General features: G+C 41.3%; 1 protein-coding gene across 2 annotated transcripts in view; it reads right to left on the bottom strand.

Annotated features, from left to right (window-relative positions):
- The window catches only part of CCNYL1 (cyclin Y like 1), a 36,762-nt gene extending 22,436 nt beyond the window's left edge, over positions 1 to 14,326 (bottom strand). Inside the window, exons 1-3 of one of the 2 annotated variants that reach the window (XM_003991076.6) lie at positions 13,713 to 14,326; positions 2,235 to 2,309; positions 528 to 562 (exon numbers count right to left, since the gene is read on the bottom strand). In XM_003991076.6, coding sequence (XP_003991125.1) covers positions 528 to 562; positions 2,235 to 2,309; positions 13,713 to 13,938 — 336 coding nt within the window. In that variant the 5' untranslated portion in view covers positions 13,939 to 14,326. The remainder of the gene's footprint in view (positions 1 to 527; positions 563 to 2,234; positions 2,310 to 13,712) is intronic. The other variant, XM_003991075.6, reaches the window with a different exon arrangement.
- Positions 14,327 to 15,744: the final 1,418 nt, after the last annotated feature.

Raw genomic sequence — 15,744 nt, 5'->3', positions numbered from 1 at the left:
AGAAAAAGGATGAAGTGTATACAGGAGAAGGCAGAGAACTACATGGCTCAGCAGTGAGTATCTGCACAGTCATAAGAAAACATTGGTGCTGATTTAATAAGAACCATGATACAGGCTGAGGGAACAGAGGGAGGGAGGTAAGGCCAAGGTGAGTGAGGGAGCTAAGCTTTCACCTGGCATGACAGCAAGTGGATAGAGAGCGCTACAAATTAACTTGGTATATTTTTGTTACTTTGGTTAAAAAATAAGATTAAAAAATTAGAGCGAACAAACTGAAGGTAGAACTTTATATCACAATCATGTTTTTAAAATTTAAGTCAAATGTCAGGACCCTTAAAAAATGAGGATTACTAAGCCAAAGACTTTCCTGAATACATTTCATAATGAGGAAAATAGAAAAGATTTAGAAAACCTACAAAAAGAGGTCCACACTAACAATACTGGATCCATTACATTTTTTAGGAATAATGGCAGACACATTTTTAATTCAAACTATTAATTTTTTAACTTTTCAACTGTTTACTTACATGGTTTAAATGGTTGCTCTTCCTCTTTTCTCGCACTAAGAATAAAAAAGATTAACTGATCAATTCTGATACAAATGCCATAGAAAAGTAAAAGTAGCTGCTAATTATCTGATGGATTACCAACATACAAAAGGAGATCAAATTCCATTTTTAAAATATAATTTCCAACAAAATTCATAATTTAAATCACCTAGCAAGATGAATCCTATAGTAAAATCTAAAGACTTAGTTTTACTTTTTGATTCGACAGATATTCCCTGTTAGGTACAAATGAAAGGCTCCCCACGTACAAAAGAAAAGGACAAAGCAAACCACACCAGGTAAAAATTTAGCTAATAAAAATGTTTATCTGTTCTATATCTAAACCACTACACAGTAGTATTTTCTAATTCTCTCTATATAGCTTACTTTAGTTACCGGGATCTGCCAGCTCTAAGAACCAGTCTCTGGCCAGGCACTGATCTGTAGATGCATCAGTATCCTGGAAGCATCCTGAAGCACTTATTGGTAATCTACTAATACACCTTACTAAAAAATAAATGGGTCATTACACAACTGGAAAGTAATCTACCTTAAATTTATATTTTAATGAGTATGTTAACCTAACTGGACATATCTACAGCACACAAAATCACTTTGCTCTAACAAAGGACAGCAGTAGAATAAAAGGGTCCAATGAGGGTCTCGGGCCACACTTTGTTTCCCACACTGTCTCCTTTAATGTGGCGTGACATCAGAGGTACGCACTCCTTATGACTGAGGCGAGAGAGACATGAGATAGCTTTTAACTGTCTCCACACTGTCTGTATCAGGTGGGCAATCCATGTTTCTGGATGAACCTGAGAAATACAGCAATGCTAACCAGAAGTGATCTGCTTGCGATAGGCTAAGTACACACACTATGAACATGCAGGTTAAAGCACTCCATTATTTACTGTGCTGCATCACTTCAAATATTATGGAACCCTCACTTCTTTTATTTCTGTCATAATCAACTGAAAAACTTGGTCACGTATGGCTTTTTAGTTCAAATAAATGAGGATTTAACATAACATTAAGGAAAATAAGCAGGAAAGCAGGAGTGCTAAAAAATCTCCAGTTCAGACTCTCATTCTAAATCAAGGGCACAGGCAATGTATACTAGTTTCACTTGTGGAAGCGAACCTTCTAGGAAACCCCACAGGCTATGTTTGTTCCTACAAATCCTGCCACATCACTATGTTAGGCTGAGGAAGTTTTGAATAGCTCAAAAGTTCTGAATGGCATAAATGTGGATGTGAGATAGGCTTGTTTGGTTGAGCACTGTGTAAAATGGGGCCAGAATCACAGATTTAATCCCCATAAATTGATGATTTTTTTAATTTGTTAAATGAAAACCTAACTGTGGCCTAAATCCCATCACTCATCTCTAAAATGTGTGCTCTTTGGAACAGGGGAAAAAGACAAAGTGGTATGAGTTAGACCACATCTAAATCATGTGGTCAACCGACTGTTGATAAAGAGGTGGCAAATGTGTGAACAGTCCACGTGTTCTGCCAACTAAATCAGTGACAACGAAAGTATATCATCACATATTAAAATAAGTGAATACATGAAAAAGTGAAACACTTAAACCAACATATGAGTTCTTCTAGGTTCCTTCAATAATACACAAAACAAAGACGGTTTTCAATCTTTTTTTCAGAAGAAAAAAAAATACTGTCTTACCATCCGTTTGAGATTTGCTCAGGAAAATTGTGCTTGCCCTTGGATGGTCAGAAGGGTTTGATTCCAAAGCTAAGTCTGTATAGGAAGAAAAGGTATGATGGTTTGAGTAGAAAAAGACATGATTTTAAAAATAGCTACACATCAATTTGAATCACTTAGCAGTCTTGGGAAGAGTTTTTAGTAATGACAAAAAGCCAATTTTAGTAACAGGAACAATATAAAAAATATACCAGGACACTGCAAAATTGTAGAATCTCTCCACACATGTGGAATAAAACCAGGCTATGTCTTAGACTTATTCTAACTTGCACCTAAATAACCTATGCAACTTTTAGATGAAATATGTGCCTTCCCCCTCCTACTTACTAAAAATCCCATTACCATCCTTTAAGCTGATATTAACAGCATATTCTAGAAACAGTCCCAAAAAGCAAGTTATGCTGTGGCTAATTACTGTCAGATACCAGCTCAATATATCAAAGGTGCCAAAACCAAACAAGTTGCTTTTGGCAAGCTTGTGTTCCTTAGATAATCAAATGGCTAATTCTAACTCCATTCAACAAATGAACTCACTGAATTAGCTGTGGTTTATGTAGGGAGCTATACACAGGAAGAATTAAGAGGACTGTATGTATACAAGGTTCAATGTTCTCATCTTTAGGTACACTTCCATAATAGCAAGTGGTTTTTAACTTTTGCCCTTGATTTCTAAAGCCAAACTCTTGTTTCTTCTGTCCATGCTGCATGATTCATTTGGGGCTTCAATAAGAGTACTTTCTGGAGCAGATCATGAGGCTACTTGTAAAAAATTTTTCCCATGCCTATGTAAAAGGTATGTCTGTCTATAGTCCATCCTGCACCAAGGTGGGAAAAAGTCTCTCTATTCATGCAAGAATACAAAAACAGGTCCTTGAATTTTCATAGAACAAGGTTTGCCACCATATGGGAAACAAAGTTGTCATATAAAAAGCAAAACAAAAAACCTCTGGTGTGTCTAAGATTCCAAATAAAATGATCCCTGCATTTCCTGAAGATGTTTAGTGACAGTCTGGTAAGCAAAGCAGTTTGAGCAAGAAATAGGAAATGCACAAATAGGTTTTGTCTGGTTCCATATAATCTTTGCTCTTTTTAAGCTCTGAAATATATTTTTGGGTTACTTCATTGTGTTTGACAAGACAGCTTGATATTTCTATCAAATAAATGACTTTCCTATTGCAACAACCTTTGTAAGAACCACTCAAAATTCTCTTAAAAAGGAAAAAAAAACCCACAAAACTTTATGACACTCAGCAATGTCCATCTCAAAGCATTTAGTCAATCTTGTAAGAAACTGGACCAAGATCCTGACAGAGTATGGTTAAGAAACCACATAATAATTGTTCTGTTTTTAAAAGGGGTGTTGGCAGTCCAATCAAAAAAAAACTTTTTTTTTTTTTGAGCATATGACTTTGTCTCAGATCATGATCCCGCGTTGGTGGGTTTGAGCTCCGCATCGGGCTCTGTGCTGACAGCTTGGAGCCTGGAGCTTGCTTTAGATTCTGTGTCTCCCTCTCTCTCTGCCCCTACCCTGCTCATGCTCTGTCTTCTCCCATCTCTCAAAAAATAAAGTAAAACATTAAAATTTTTTTTTCTTTAAACACTATCTGTGGCTATTAGAGAATCAAAATGTCCAATGATATATTAAAAACTAATCATTCTTACAGTGAATCCTGTCTAATTCAGCATTTCATAAAATTTATCTACCTAGAATCCTTTTTTCCTCCAAGTAATATAGTTAGAATCTTGCACAAACATCATTTGGGACTTCCTGGTTTAACAGGAATCTGAACCATCCATTTTAATGGTGCTGCCAGCACTAGAAATTTACATAGCTAAACATAGCTTTGTTCTTCATGGAAATTCCTTCACTGAATTTGAAGTTTGTTAAAACTGCTTTTGGAGAAACAATTCAACATTTTTATGTAAAAGACCCATAAAAATTAAACTTTTTTCACATATTTGAAAAATGAGACAGTGTCAGCTATTGGGAAAATAAATGAATTCAGCTGTGCTCAAAGCGACAAAGACTCTCACAGCTGCCTCTAACCTAAAGCTTCCAAAAGAGTTCATGACCAACTTCCTACCAAAAAGAAAGCAAATATACTGCATTTGAATCCAAAAAATAAACAGAAATGTTTGCAGAAGTAAACATACTATGTATCAGTGCCTATGGCACCACAGAAGTTTAATTAAATCATTTCAATGGGGGGGCACCTGAGTGGCTCAGTCAATTAAGTATCCGACTTCGGCTCAGGTCATGATCTCACAGTTTGTGGGTTTGAGCCCCACATCAGGCTCCATGCGGACAGCTCAGAACCTGGAGCCTGCTTTGATTCTGCATCTCCCTCTCTCTCTACACTTCCTCTGCTCTCGCCCACTCTCTCTCTCTCTCTCAAAAATAAATAAACATTTTTAAAAATTAGGAAAAAAAATTAGGGGTGCCTGGGTGGCTCAGCTGGTTAAGCATCCAACTCTTGGTTTTGGCTCAGGTCATGAGTTCAAGCCCCACATCGGGCTCCATGCTGACAGTGCAGAGTCTGCTTGGGGTTCTATCTCTCCCCCTCTCTCTGCCCTTCCCTCGTGCTTTCTCTCTCTCTCTCAAAAGTAAATAAACTCAAAAAAAAATTTTTAAGTTAAAAAAAATTAAATCCAGGAAAAAGAAGTACCAGAATCAAAGGAGAAGAAGCAGGCTACACATGTACATACACCCCAAACCAAGATGTTCTACTACCGATCTAAGTACAAAAATCAAGAGCTGGGATAAAAGAAACGGCAACATGCAGGAACAAAGCAAAATTAGCCCAAGCGACAAGAAGGAAACTGGCACTGCCCCTACTCCACCTAGAGTTCCAGGGTGGCACGTGCCCTGGGACTTCCAAAGAACCACTGAGCAAGGCCAAGCTGTGGGCTCCCAGCTAGCTTGGAGCTGTCCCATGTTTCCTTTGCTATCACTGGGGGAGGCGGACCTTGCTAGGAGATATCAAGAGAAGAGAGCAGAACTGAGACAGGTTCTAAGAAGGCCGTTTAATTCCTGGGTCAAGTGGTACCCAGTTTACTCCATGAACTCTGGTTATAGGAGTCAATGTTGTTTTCAAAAAATTTTAAGATCAATTTTAATTTGTCACTGAAAGGGATCTGGTTAATCGGCAGTAATGATGATCACATTAAAGGTGCAAATAGATAAAAGTCACTTGCTCACTCCTTTAACAAATACCATGAACAAAAATTTACAAGAGTCAAAATAATACTTTGTTTAAAAATTACTCATAAACTCACAACCATTACTTTGTTACTTATACTCTTTAAAAAAAAAAAAAAGAAAAACAACTGTAATCAGTGTACCATTTATGTCCTATTTTGTTATTGACAAGTGATCTTTACCCCATTCTAGTATATTTATTGTTTAATGTATATACAATGGCCTACCAAATATTATTCCTATACTTTACTTAGCCAATCCCTATTCTTAGGGTTTAGGTGCTTACAAACTTCTTATATTATGAGGGAAATCTTCATATACAAAGTTTTTAAAAAACAATTTTGTTTTTTATCTCCTTAGGAAAGATCTCCAAAATAGGATGACTACGCCACAAGTTTAGATCATTGTCATGGCTCAATGTATTCCTGAGTTGCTTTCTAAAGAAAGGGCCGGGGGGGGGGGGGGGGGGGGGGATATTAGTGTATAATGCTATCAACTCTACCAGTTTCAGCTCCTACCCCGGCTTTGATTACTTGAAAGAAAAGATTCCTACTGATAAAAATGAGGAAGTCCACAGTCTCTAATTTGCATTTCTCTGATTACACAGTTTGACTATTTTCCCCACAGTTAACAGTGCTATTGCCACTTTGGTGAGTTGCTATGATTTGTATATACTGTATGTATTACACCTACTAAGACCCTGATGTTGTCAGTCTGCATGAGGTTTTCGGAAAATAGTAACCTTCTGTCTTTAGCCTGCGACAGTTGTCTATATAACCTGCACTTTTTGCTAATGACAAAAACCACATTGCTACTTTATAGAATGGATATTTAAGCCACTAGACTGTAAACTCAGATACACACACACATTTCCGTGCTGTCCATTACTGTCTTCTCAAGCACCTAAGATAACTATGCGAAATCATACTATCACAAAGGTCATACTGCCAACTATTAAACAAAGCATTACCACCTCCCACCAACATGCACTCACATATTCATGCAAGCACACGCAGTGAGAGAGATGGCATGAAATTACTATACATCTTGTATGCGAATCTGGCCCAAAATTATTTCTTTGGACGCCTCTAAGAATTTTTTAAGTAATCTCTACACCCATTGTGGGGCTTGAACCCATGACCCCGAGGATCAAGACTCATATGCTCTTCAGACTAAGCCAGCCAGGCGCCCCACAAATGTTTTTAACCTAAGAGAAATATTCCTGAGTTCATGATTAGAGGTTATGATTAAAATTGTATTTTAATACCCATCACTTTTTTTTTAAATCAATTTAAATTGCAACTTAATTTGACAGCATGACAGGTTGAAGCAGGAAAAGTAGAACTTCAGAAAAAAATTAAACTTGGGTCTTAATATAAATACAGAGGAAATCTGTAAAACCATTGACATCCAATACTGCTTTTCCCCTAAGATTCTATCAGTTATACAACGCACAGATGTTAAAAATGTGAAAACACAGGCAACTTAGAATAAAGGAAATGCATTATTAGAGGCTAAATGTGGCAAAATTAGGCAACTAGAAACTGTCAGTAAATGATTTTTCCTTGTCAAAATATTAGAGGGAGAAGGCAGTGACCAGGAAACGACCTGACAGAGCAGCATACTTCACAAAGCGATTGATTTCAATATATTGATTTCAATATATCCCAATTAAAATAGAAGATGTCAGCAGTTTCTGGGCTAACCGCTGGGTACCTGTTCACTTAAGGCTTCCTGCATTTACTGAACTACACTATCATCCTTATACTGTACGTGCATTCATTTTATGGCCCATTAACAAAAACATTTCAAGTCTTACAATTGCCATGTACACTGATGATTTTATCTGAGTCCACACTTTTTCACCCCAGTCAGGTAATTTCTACCGTATGGCCTTGAGCTGGCCTGCGTCACCAGAGGGCACACAGCGAGCGTGTTCCCGCATCCCCCAATCTACTTGCTTGAGCTCTCCTTCCACTTCCTAGCCTCTGACAATCCTTCTAACTCTGGCTTTCAAACTACTGTACCTGACTCTACCTTGCTTCTCAGTCTTGCCTTGTTTTAATCCTCCACCCATGGTTTGGTGACTCTAACTGAGATGTGACATTCCATACAGTGAAGTACACCTTTCTTCCTTTATATATTTCTAAAGAGTATTTTTTTCTCAGTTTCCTGAACTTTTAAGAACATTTCTGGGTTGCAAGTTACCTCTATTTCATTTTACATTGTGCAATGTTAATATTTTAATTCTAAAGCTTAATTATTTTAATACACACATGCACAAAAGAGGAAAAAAAGTAGTATACAGAGGCACCTAGCTGGCTCGGTATAGAGCATGTGACACTTGATCTCGGGGTTGTAGGTTTGAGACCTATGCTGGGTGTAGAGATTACTTAAAAATAAACTCTTAAAAAAAAAAATAGTATCCCACAGTAGCCCGCATGATGAGTCATTCAATAAATTCTATTCCTATAGACCATGTATCTTTAATTTACATTCCTGATCTACTGTCTCATTGTTAAAACTGGGACAACTCAATTTATACCTCTCAAAGCCGGTCTTCTCATGTGTAAAACATATCATTCCTATACTATGTAACTCAACTTTGTGAGGAGCAAAAGAAATGTAAGAGCAATCTATATATCATCTAAAGCACAATAAATGACAAAGCTTTCACAAATGAACTCAAAAGCAAAAAGTGAATATTTAGCATTTCACTGGAAAGTGTATGAAATGTCCACTCATTACTCATACCCAAATATCATCTTAAGCAAATATGTGCTTTGGCTACCACTAAAGGGAAAGGAATAATACTCACACAATCAGTAAGAATTTCTCTCATTGATTCTGGTTTCTTTAAGCAAATATGCATTTCTCTTGCTTCTGTCATGCAGATTACTGTATGTCCTCTCCTTGTTTTTTTCATGTAACATATCCTGGAGATCACTTCATAGCAGTGAAGACAGACCTTGATCTTTTTTTTACAGCTCCATAGCTATCTACTATGTAGATGCACCACTTGATTTTACTAGCCCCTTACTGGACATACAAGGTACTAACGATATTTTGCTTTTGAAAATAATGCAACAAAACCTTTGTGAATATGTGTTTCATATCTGTGGGGTATATCTTCATAATAAATTCCTTAGAGTAGGATTTCTGGATTTAATGTACCTGCAGTGTTGTGAGATTGTGCCAATATCTCTTTCACGGGGTCAAACCACTTTGCATTTTCACCAGCAATACATGATTATTTCTTCACAGCCTCACCAAAGAATGTAGCATCAATGGATTTTCTCCCAACAGGAGAGAAACTACAGTATAGTTTTATTTCACATTTCTTCTATGCGTAAAAATGTTTAAAGGTTATCTGCATTTCTTTTTCTGTGACTTACCCATCCATACGTTTGTTGCCTTTTAAATTTACTTAATTTAAGTCAGCCTGTATTTTAGACCCTTATCTTCTGTTCAATTCACTGTTGGCTCTCACCTAAACTACTGCATCAGCCTTCTACCTGCTCTCCCTGACTCCAACCCGTGCCTGCATTACACATTCTCACACAGTAGCTAGTCTCTTTTTCTTTCTTATTTCTTTCTTTTTTTTTTTTTTTAAAGAATTAACATCATTCCCCCCACATATAATCCTCCATTGGTTTCCCATTACAACTAAACGAAGATCCGTGTTTTTTAGTCAAGGCCCCATAGGCATACAAGGTCTTAACCCACGGCATTTCTCATAGCATCCCTCTCACTCTGGAGCCAGTCCATGTCTTTCTGTCCTTTGCTTGCACCAAGCATATTCCCAACTGAGGACCTCTGCAAGGAAGCCTCCTGTCCTACACCCTCCCACAGCTCCCCCTCACTTTTAAGGCTGTGTACTTGTCACTTGAGAACAGCCGTCTTTAACCACTTCAAGTAAAACTGCCCTCCCATCCTTGGCTTTCTTTCACTTTCTTTCAGCACCTCACTACCTGACATTCTTTATTATTCATGTGCTGTCTGCTCCTAGGTCCTTCCAGAATGTAAGGAGTTAGGGTAGGGGCTTTGTCATGTATACCACCGGCTGCCCAGCATCTGGAACAGTGCCCAATAAACATCTGTTTCAGTGTACCCCAAACCAGTTAAGTTTCTTCCTATTTTCCCATCTCTACTAAGATTTCTTCTAATGCTTCTTTTGATTAGTCATCTTAGACTGGCATTACTTTCAGCTCTCTTAGCGTAGTAGTTATTCAGAATTAAAGACACAAGGCAGGCTACCAAGAACCACAAAAATCTAAAAGGAATTCTAACATCCAGTGAAAAACCAATGGTAACTGTAATTCAGTATAAGGACATTTAGTGTTAAACTACTTTACCTACAAAAGGACTCATCCTGCAGACTTAATTAAGTCATAAGACTTAATTTCCGTATACCATCTGAATTCTAAAGGGAGGTACAATGCACCAGTTTTTATCTGTGCCCCCTGAATAAAGCATAATAATGGGATTGTATACTGTTTTACTATAAAAGATGCCCAACCATAAGGGGTAGGTAAATGCATGGTGCTCCCACCATTCAACAGTACACTACACAGTTATGAAAAGGCATGTAGTCGAGCTCCGTGCAGCTGCACGGAAATATATCCTAGAGTGCTCTCTAGGCATCAAGCACAGTGCTAGGAGCTTTAGGTCGTTGCTTTCCTTTAAAACAAAATGCTATACAGCAGTACATGAAGAGTTAGCTCATTTTTGTTAAATAAACAAAATGTTATGTTTATATACATACAGCACATTCAGGAAGAGTAAATGCCAAAATATTAATAAAAGTTCTGGATATTCTAAGTGAATGACTTTTTTATATTTTCTAAATCTTTTATATCAAATGCTTATTGTCATTTAAAAAAGCGAAAAAAAACCAAAAAACAAAAACAAAAAAAAAGGAGGGTTTAAAATAGCTACTGGAAAGAGGAAAGATCCGTTGCTCAGAGGTTTTTCCACATCATATTGCCAATTCCTTCCCTACTCACTTCTCGGGGGAAGGGGGAAGAAGGGGTCACTTCAGAGAGCACTCTGGCCAGCAAATCAGTGAGGCCTGTAAGGCCAGAACATAAAAGACTGTATGAAAAGTTGGTGAGTAACAATAAAATTGGATAATAGAACTTCAGTATCTTATTTTGTATCACTGATACACCAGTTAGAGTAGACACAGGGTTAGGAAAAGGCAAGGTAGTGGAGATATTCTTTAATCTTTTTTCAATGTTTGTTTATTTTGAAAGAGAGACAGACAGTGAGCAGTGGAGGAGCAGAAAGAGAGAGAATCCCAAGCAGGCTCTGCACTACCAGCACAGAGCCCAAAGCAGGGCTCGAACTCACAAACCACGAGAGCGTGACCTGAGCAGAAACCAAGAGTGGGATGCTTAGCCGACTGAGCCACCCAGGTGCACCTAGAAAAATTCTTTTGAGTCTATCTGAAATCTATGCTAGGTTCTTAGAATATTTCTTTGAAAAGGTTTGAAGAAATCCCTGAAATGTTTGAGAAAAACAAGGCACAGCATTATATATGGATGACTTTTGTCTAAGAAATGAAGTAAATAAATTCTTCATCATAGAAAAGCCAAAATGCTTTATATCTAAGTAGGTATTTCTTAGTTTCCAGGGAAACTGGTATAAAATTTTCTGAAATAAAGACATTAAAAGCAAACTTTCAATGTGCCTGCACTTTAGAGTTAGTGTTCTGACCTTGTTTCTATGGAAATCTAATAGGCAAATGCTGAAATTGGGAGTTCTCTTATCACTTTATTGAATTTCAAAGAAAATTTTAAGACAAATTGAAATGAAATTTTAACTATCACGTTAAACATAAAGGGTAAATTCTATACTTACAAACTTTTTTCTTTAACTTTTTTGGTTTAATACTCCTTACAGTCCTATGCTTAAGGTACCTTACCTCATCAGCTTTTTTTTTTTTTTTTAAGCTTATTTGAGAGGGAGGGGGCACAAGCAGGGGAGGAACGAAGAGAGAGGGAGAGAGAGAGAATCCCAAGCAGGTTCTACACCGTCAGCACAGAGAGCCCTATGTGAGGCTCGAACTCACAAACCATGAGATCATGACCTGAGCTAAAACCAAGAGTCAGATGCTTAACCGACTAAGCCTCCCAGTCATCCTTCTCATCTGCTTTTCCTAACGTTCCTCTGTCCAGCGTATTCCTGGCTTCAATTTGAGGTCACCAGAACAAACTCTTTAAAATGCATCAACCCGTTTCCCTGACAGGTTAATCTAGGCTCATGACTTCCGCTTTTATCTAGTCTTACCTATTGTAATGAATGTACAGACAGGAGAGAGAGGTAAAAGTTGCTTTGAGTTGTGAACAATCAACCTTGAATGGAAACAGTCATGATGACTACGTTGGGAGAGGTCTACCTTATGTATAAATAAGGTGAGAGCTGACTATGAGAGCTGTACAAGAGCTGAACCCAGCAATCTGTCACCTCCATGTCAGTCTCTTCTGTTTAGTAGTTGTGTTACACAGTCATTGCCCATCTCTGGGTCTCTCTTTCCTCATTAGCAACACGGGGAGAAAACCTGAAGGCTTATTTGTAGTCGGAAGGGCCAAATGAGATTGACATGAAAATGTGCTGTAAATCTTAAAAGAATTATGTAAAGGTCCCATTTGGTCTCTCATCCAACACTACCACTAACTAGTTTGTAAAATCACTCAGAAGCTTACCTTTCAACACCAAGCAGAATAGAAGTTTTCACAAGTATTCACATGCTTTGTGTTTAAACGTCCAATTAATTCATTTAATTTGTTCATTCTTTTACAATATTTGAATGTTCTGAAAAAGCAGTACTTCCCCATTACAAAGCCGTGTCCCTCATATGGGTGAATCCACAGGCTTAATTATTATAATTCTTAAGAGCCCCGCTGAAGTTTAAGTAGAAAAAGAGCTGTAAGACATTTCCTCTATAAGCTGTGGCATTTAAATGAAACGAATGGGCTAATGGGGCTTTCACATCTTTATGATACAATGTTTTCTACTTCAAAGAACATAAGGCTCATTAAAGAGCCACATGGTTTTTAAAGAGCCATGTTGTTACTCAGAATTATTTTTACCTAGTCCTCCCTTTCCAAAATTCCAGAGGCAAAAATCAAACACTTCCTCTTTGCCCTCCCCCCTCCCCCAACCGTTTAGTCTGAAGAACTTTTACCCCAACATTCTTAAAGTTGAACAGGATTCTATTGGCAGGAGCGGGGAGGAAGGAGAGGGAGCCATGGAGACAAACATTCTGTACAAGATCTGACACTTTAACTGCCAAAGTTTATGTTACAAATTAAGGTCTAAATTTATGGTTTTTTCTCTTTGGAAACTTTCTACCAATAGCCTCATGAACCACTGCCCCGCTCATTTTTAGAACTGGCAGCATGTAAGTTAAGTGTGTTAAATCACTGAGATAGGGCAGAAGACACTTTTGTGCCCAAGTGGGAATTTTAAACTCCCTGGGTTCTCCGTTCCGTAAAAGGAAAACAAGAAACAAAAAACTACATTCTCGCAGCCCTGGCAGTAACATTTCACACTGTTCACAATGAGTTCAAGTCTCTTCTGCCATCATTTTCCTTCCGTCTTCAAACTATAGTTAGAATTAGGCAGTTTCCATCGAGGCTACTGGAAACAGCCTACTTAAGAACACCGCATAGACTTCCGCAGGCCAATCTCTATTTTGAATATCCTACAATTCGTCCGAATCGTCCCGCGTGTCAACTACCTTAATGGTAGGAGGAAGGGTACCATCAGGCCCTTACTTGGTCCCTTTACTTAGGTAAGGATAGGCAGATGAGGTGGATACTCCCAAGTTGGGGTGTTTACATTTCCACCGAGAAAGGGGAGCGCGTATACCAAAAGAGTCTTTATAAAGTCTCCGGAGACGTCCAGGAGACCCCCAAACAGGAAAGGGCTGCGGACTGGACGGTCTCAGGCCGCGCTGGGAAACGGGAATACGGGAAAGAACTAGGCGTTCGGGCAGGGAAGAGGGAGAGAAACTGGCCGGACACGACGGGGAGAGAAGAAAGGATGGGGACGCCAGGCAGAGCCAGCCTTCATCCCCGGCGCCCAGCCCTGAGAAAGCCCGCTCCGGGCAGGAAGGAGCCCGAGGCGGCGGCTCGGTCCCGGGGGACCCCGGGGGCGGCGCAGGCCAGCGGTCCGCCAGAGAGCGGACAGCACCGGCCCCCGAGAGGGACAAGAGGGCCCCGCCTCCTCCTCACCTTCGGGCATCTCCCGGTCGCTGATGTGCTGCAGGTGGTGGCCCTCGCCGGCTCCGAAATCCAACTCGGCGGGCTCCACGGCAGCAGGCGCCGGGGCTACTGCCACCGCGTCCCCGGCCGCCGCCTCGTAGACCTCAGACTCGTAGTTTGCCTCCACCGGCCCCGTGCGCCGGCCCACCTTGGGGCTGGCATTGGGGGACACGCAACAGGTCAGCGTGTTCCCCATGGGGCGCCTCCACTCCTCGCCTGCGCTCGCCCCCGACTCCGCCGCGCTCAGCAGCTGCCCCCTCCCCCAACAATGGCGCGGTCGGCACCGGCAGCCCCGGGCTACGCCGGGGCTGTGCCGCGCATGCAGGCGCGGCCTCGCCTGCTGCCCGCCGGTACGCCCCGCCGCCGGGCCCCGGGCAGGGCTCCGGCCCCGGCCGCACCCCCGCCGCCGCGCCGCCGCCGCCGCCGCCGCCTCCCCCGAGCCAACTAGTCTGTGAGGGCGGCGACCAGCCCGGCTTATTTAAAAGGGGTGGGGACCCGACGAGCGCTGAGAGGCGCAGCCACTGCCGGCAGAGAGCGCGGTCGGAGCTCCTCCTCCTTCCGCCACCACCTCCCGACTGCCGTCCGCTGGCCTGGCTGGCGCCTGCCAACCGGAACACATTCTGCGGTCACCTGGTTACGAGGGACCAATCACACCCAGAGTTCCCTCCAAGCGCCCGCCTCGGAGCGGAGGCACGTGACTCGCAGTGCCCCGCCCCCGCCCCGCCCCGCGGCTGCTCCGCCCCCCGCGCGGCGCGCCGCCGACTCCGGTTTCCATTCATCTCGCGCAGCCCGGAGCTTTCCGGTCCCGTGGGAAGCGCACGGGGCGTTAGTTACTCTAAGCCGTCCGGGTCGGTGGGCATTATAGAAAGTCTCGTTAGTAAAGAGCCGATTCCGTTAGCAACTCGATTTCACCGGGTGTGACAGCTGACTCATTTGATCGGCCACCGAACTTAGTTCCCCCCGAATTGTTGAACCGTTTTTGTAACTAAACGCTCCTCCTCTCTTGCCTTCCAAACGTTAGTTTTCGCCTGCAACTTGACCACAGCAACCCCCGGAGCCCTGGTCCTCCTCTCAGTAGAGCGCTGTGGCTTTGTGTCTTGAATGAGACCCGTGGACACGTCACCCTTCACTTCTTTCTCACTAAAATAAGGAACGAACTCGTCCCTCCCGGCCCGGAAACTCTGGGTTTCACCGACTCGCTTTTCTCCCCTCTGCTTCCCCCTTTGATGGCAGGAGTTTCCAGATTTCCCTTCTTTGGCCAACAACCCACAAAGCACGATTTTCTCATACAAAATTGAGACCCACAGAGTGAGGTGGCACGGTCCTGACCTGATGGAGATGATGATAATGATAGTTAACATTTGGGTAGTGCTTAGCTAATAGCGCGCCCAACCCCATTCCAAGTTAGGTAGGTACCCGTTTAACCCTCGACAACAATCCTTTCACAGATTTTAGGGAAGGAAGTGAGACGAATTAACATTCCCAAGGCCAAGTGATTGCTCAGGTGTGGGGCCGGGATGTGAGCCCAGATATTGTGGATCCCCCACAGGCACCTTACTGTGATTACCAGAAAATAAAGGTAGAAGTAAAACTTGAGAGGAAGTGACACTGTATATCAGGATATTTATTTAAGGGAGGACAATTTTTTTTTAGTGTAGATTTGTAAGTGTTTTCCCTTCACTCAACATTCTCTCCCATGTGCCCGTCACTGCATGTGAGAAACCTTCGGGCCCTCAGTGAGCTCTCAGGGATGACAAAACAAAGGCTCAGAGAGTCCAATTGTCTGAGGTCACGCTCCTGGAAAGTGCTTGTACCTGGGGTTCAAACCTAGATCTAACTGACCCCAAAGTACATGCTGGGGGAAAGAGGATGGATTTTTACCCTGGAAACACAAGACGATTGAGTAATAGGAAGCTGGCGTGTCACTATCAGATGGTTTGTCATGAGGTCACTCCCAACAATGAGGACTGAAGGATGCAAGACCAATTCAGAGACTTTATGT

Source organism: Felis catus, chromosome C1 (assembly GCF_018350175.1).
Source record: "Felis catus isolate Fca126 chromosome C1, F.catus_Fca126_mat1.0, whole genome shotgun sequence".
Classification (NCBI taxonomy): domain Eukaryota; kingdom Metazoa; phylum Chordata; class Mammalia; order Carnivora; family Felidae; genus Felis; species Felis catus.
The sequence above is the reverse complement of the archived record's forward strand: the minus strand, read 5'-3'. Positions and strand labels throughout refer to the sequence as shown.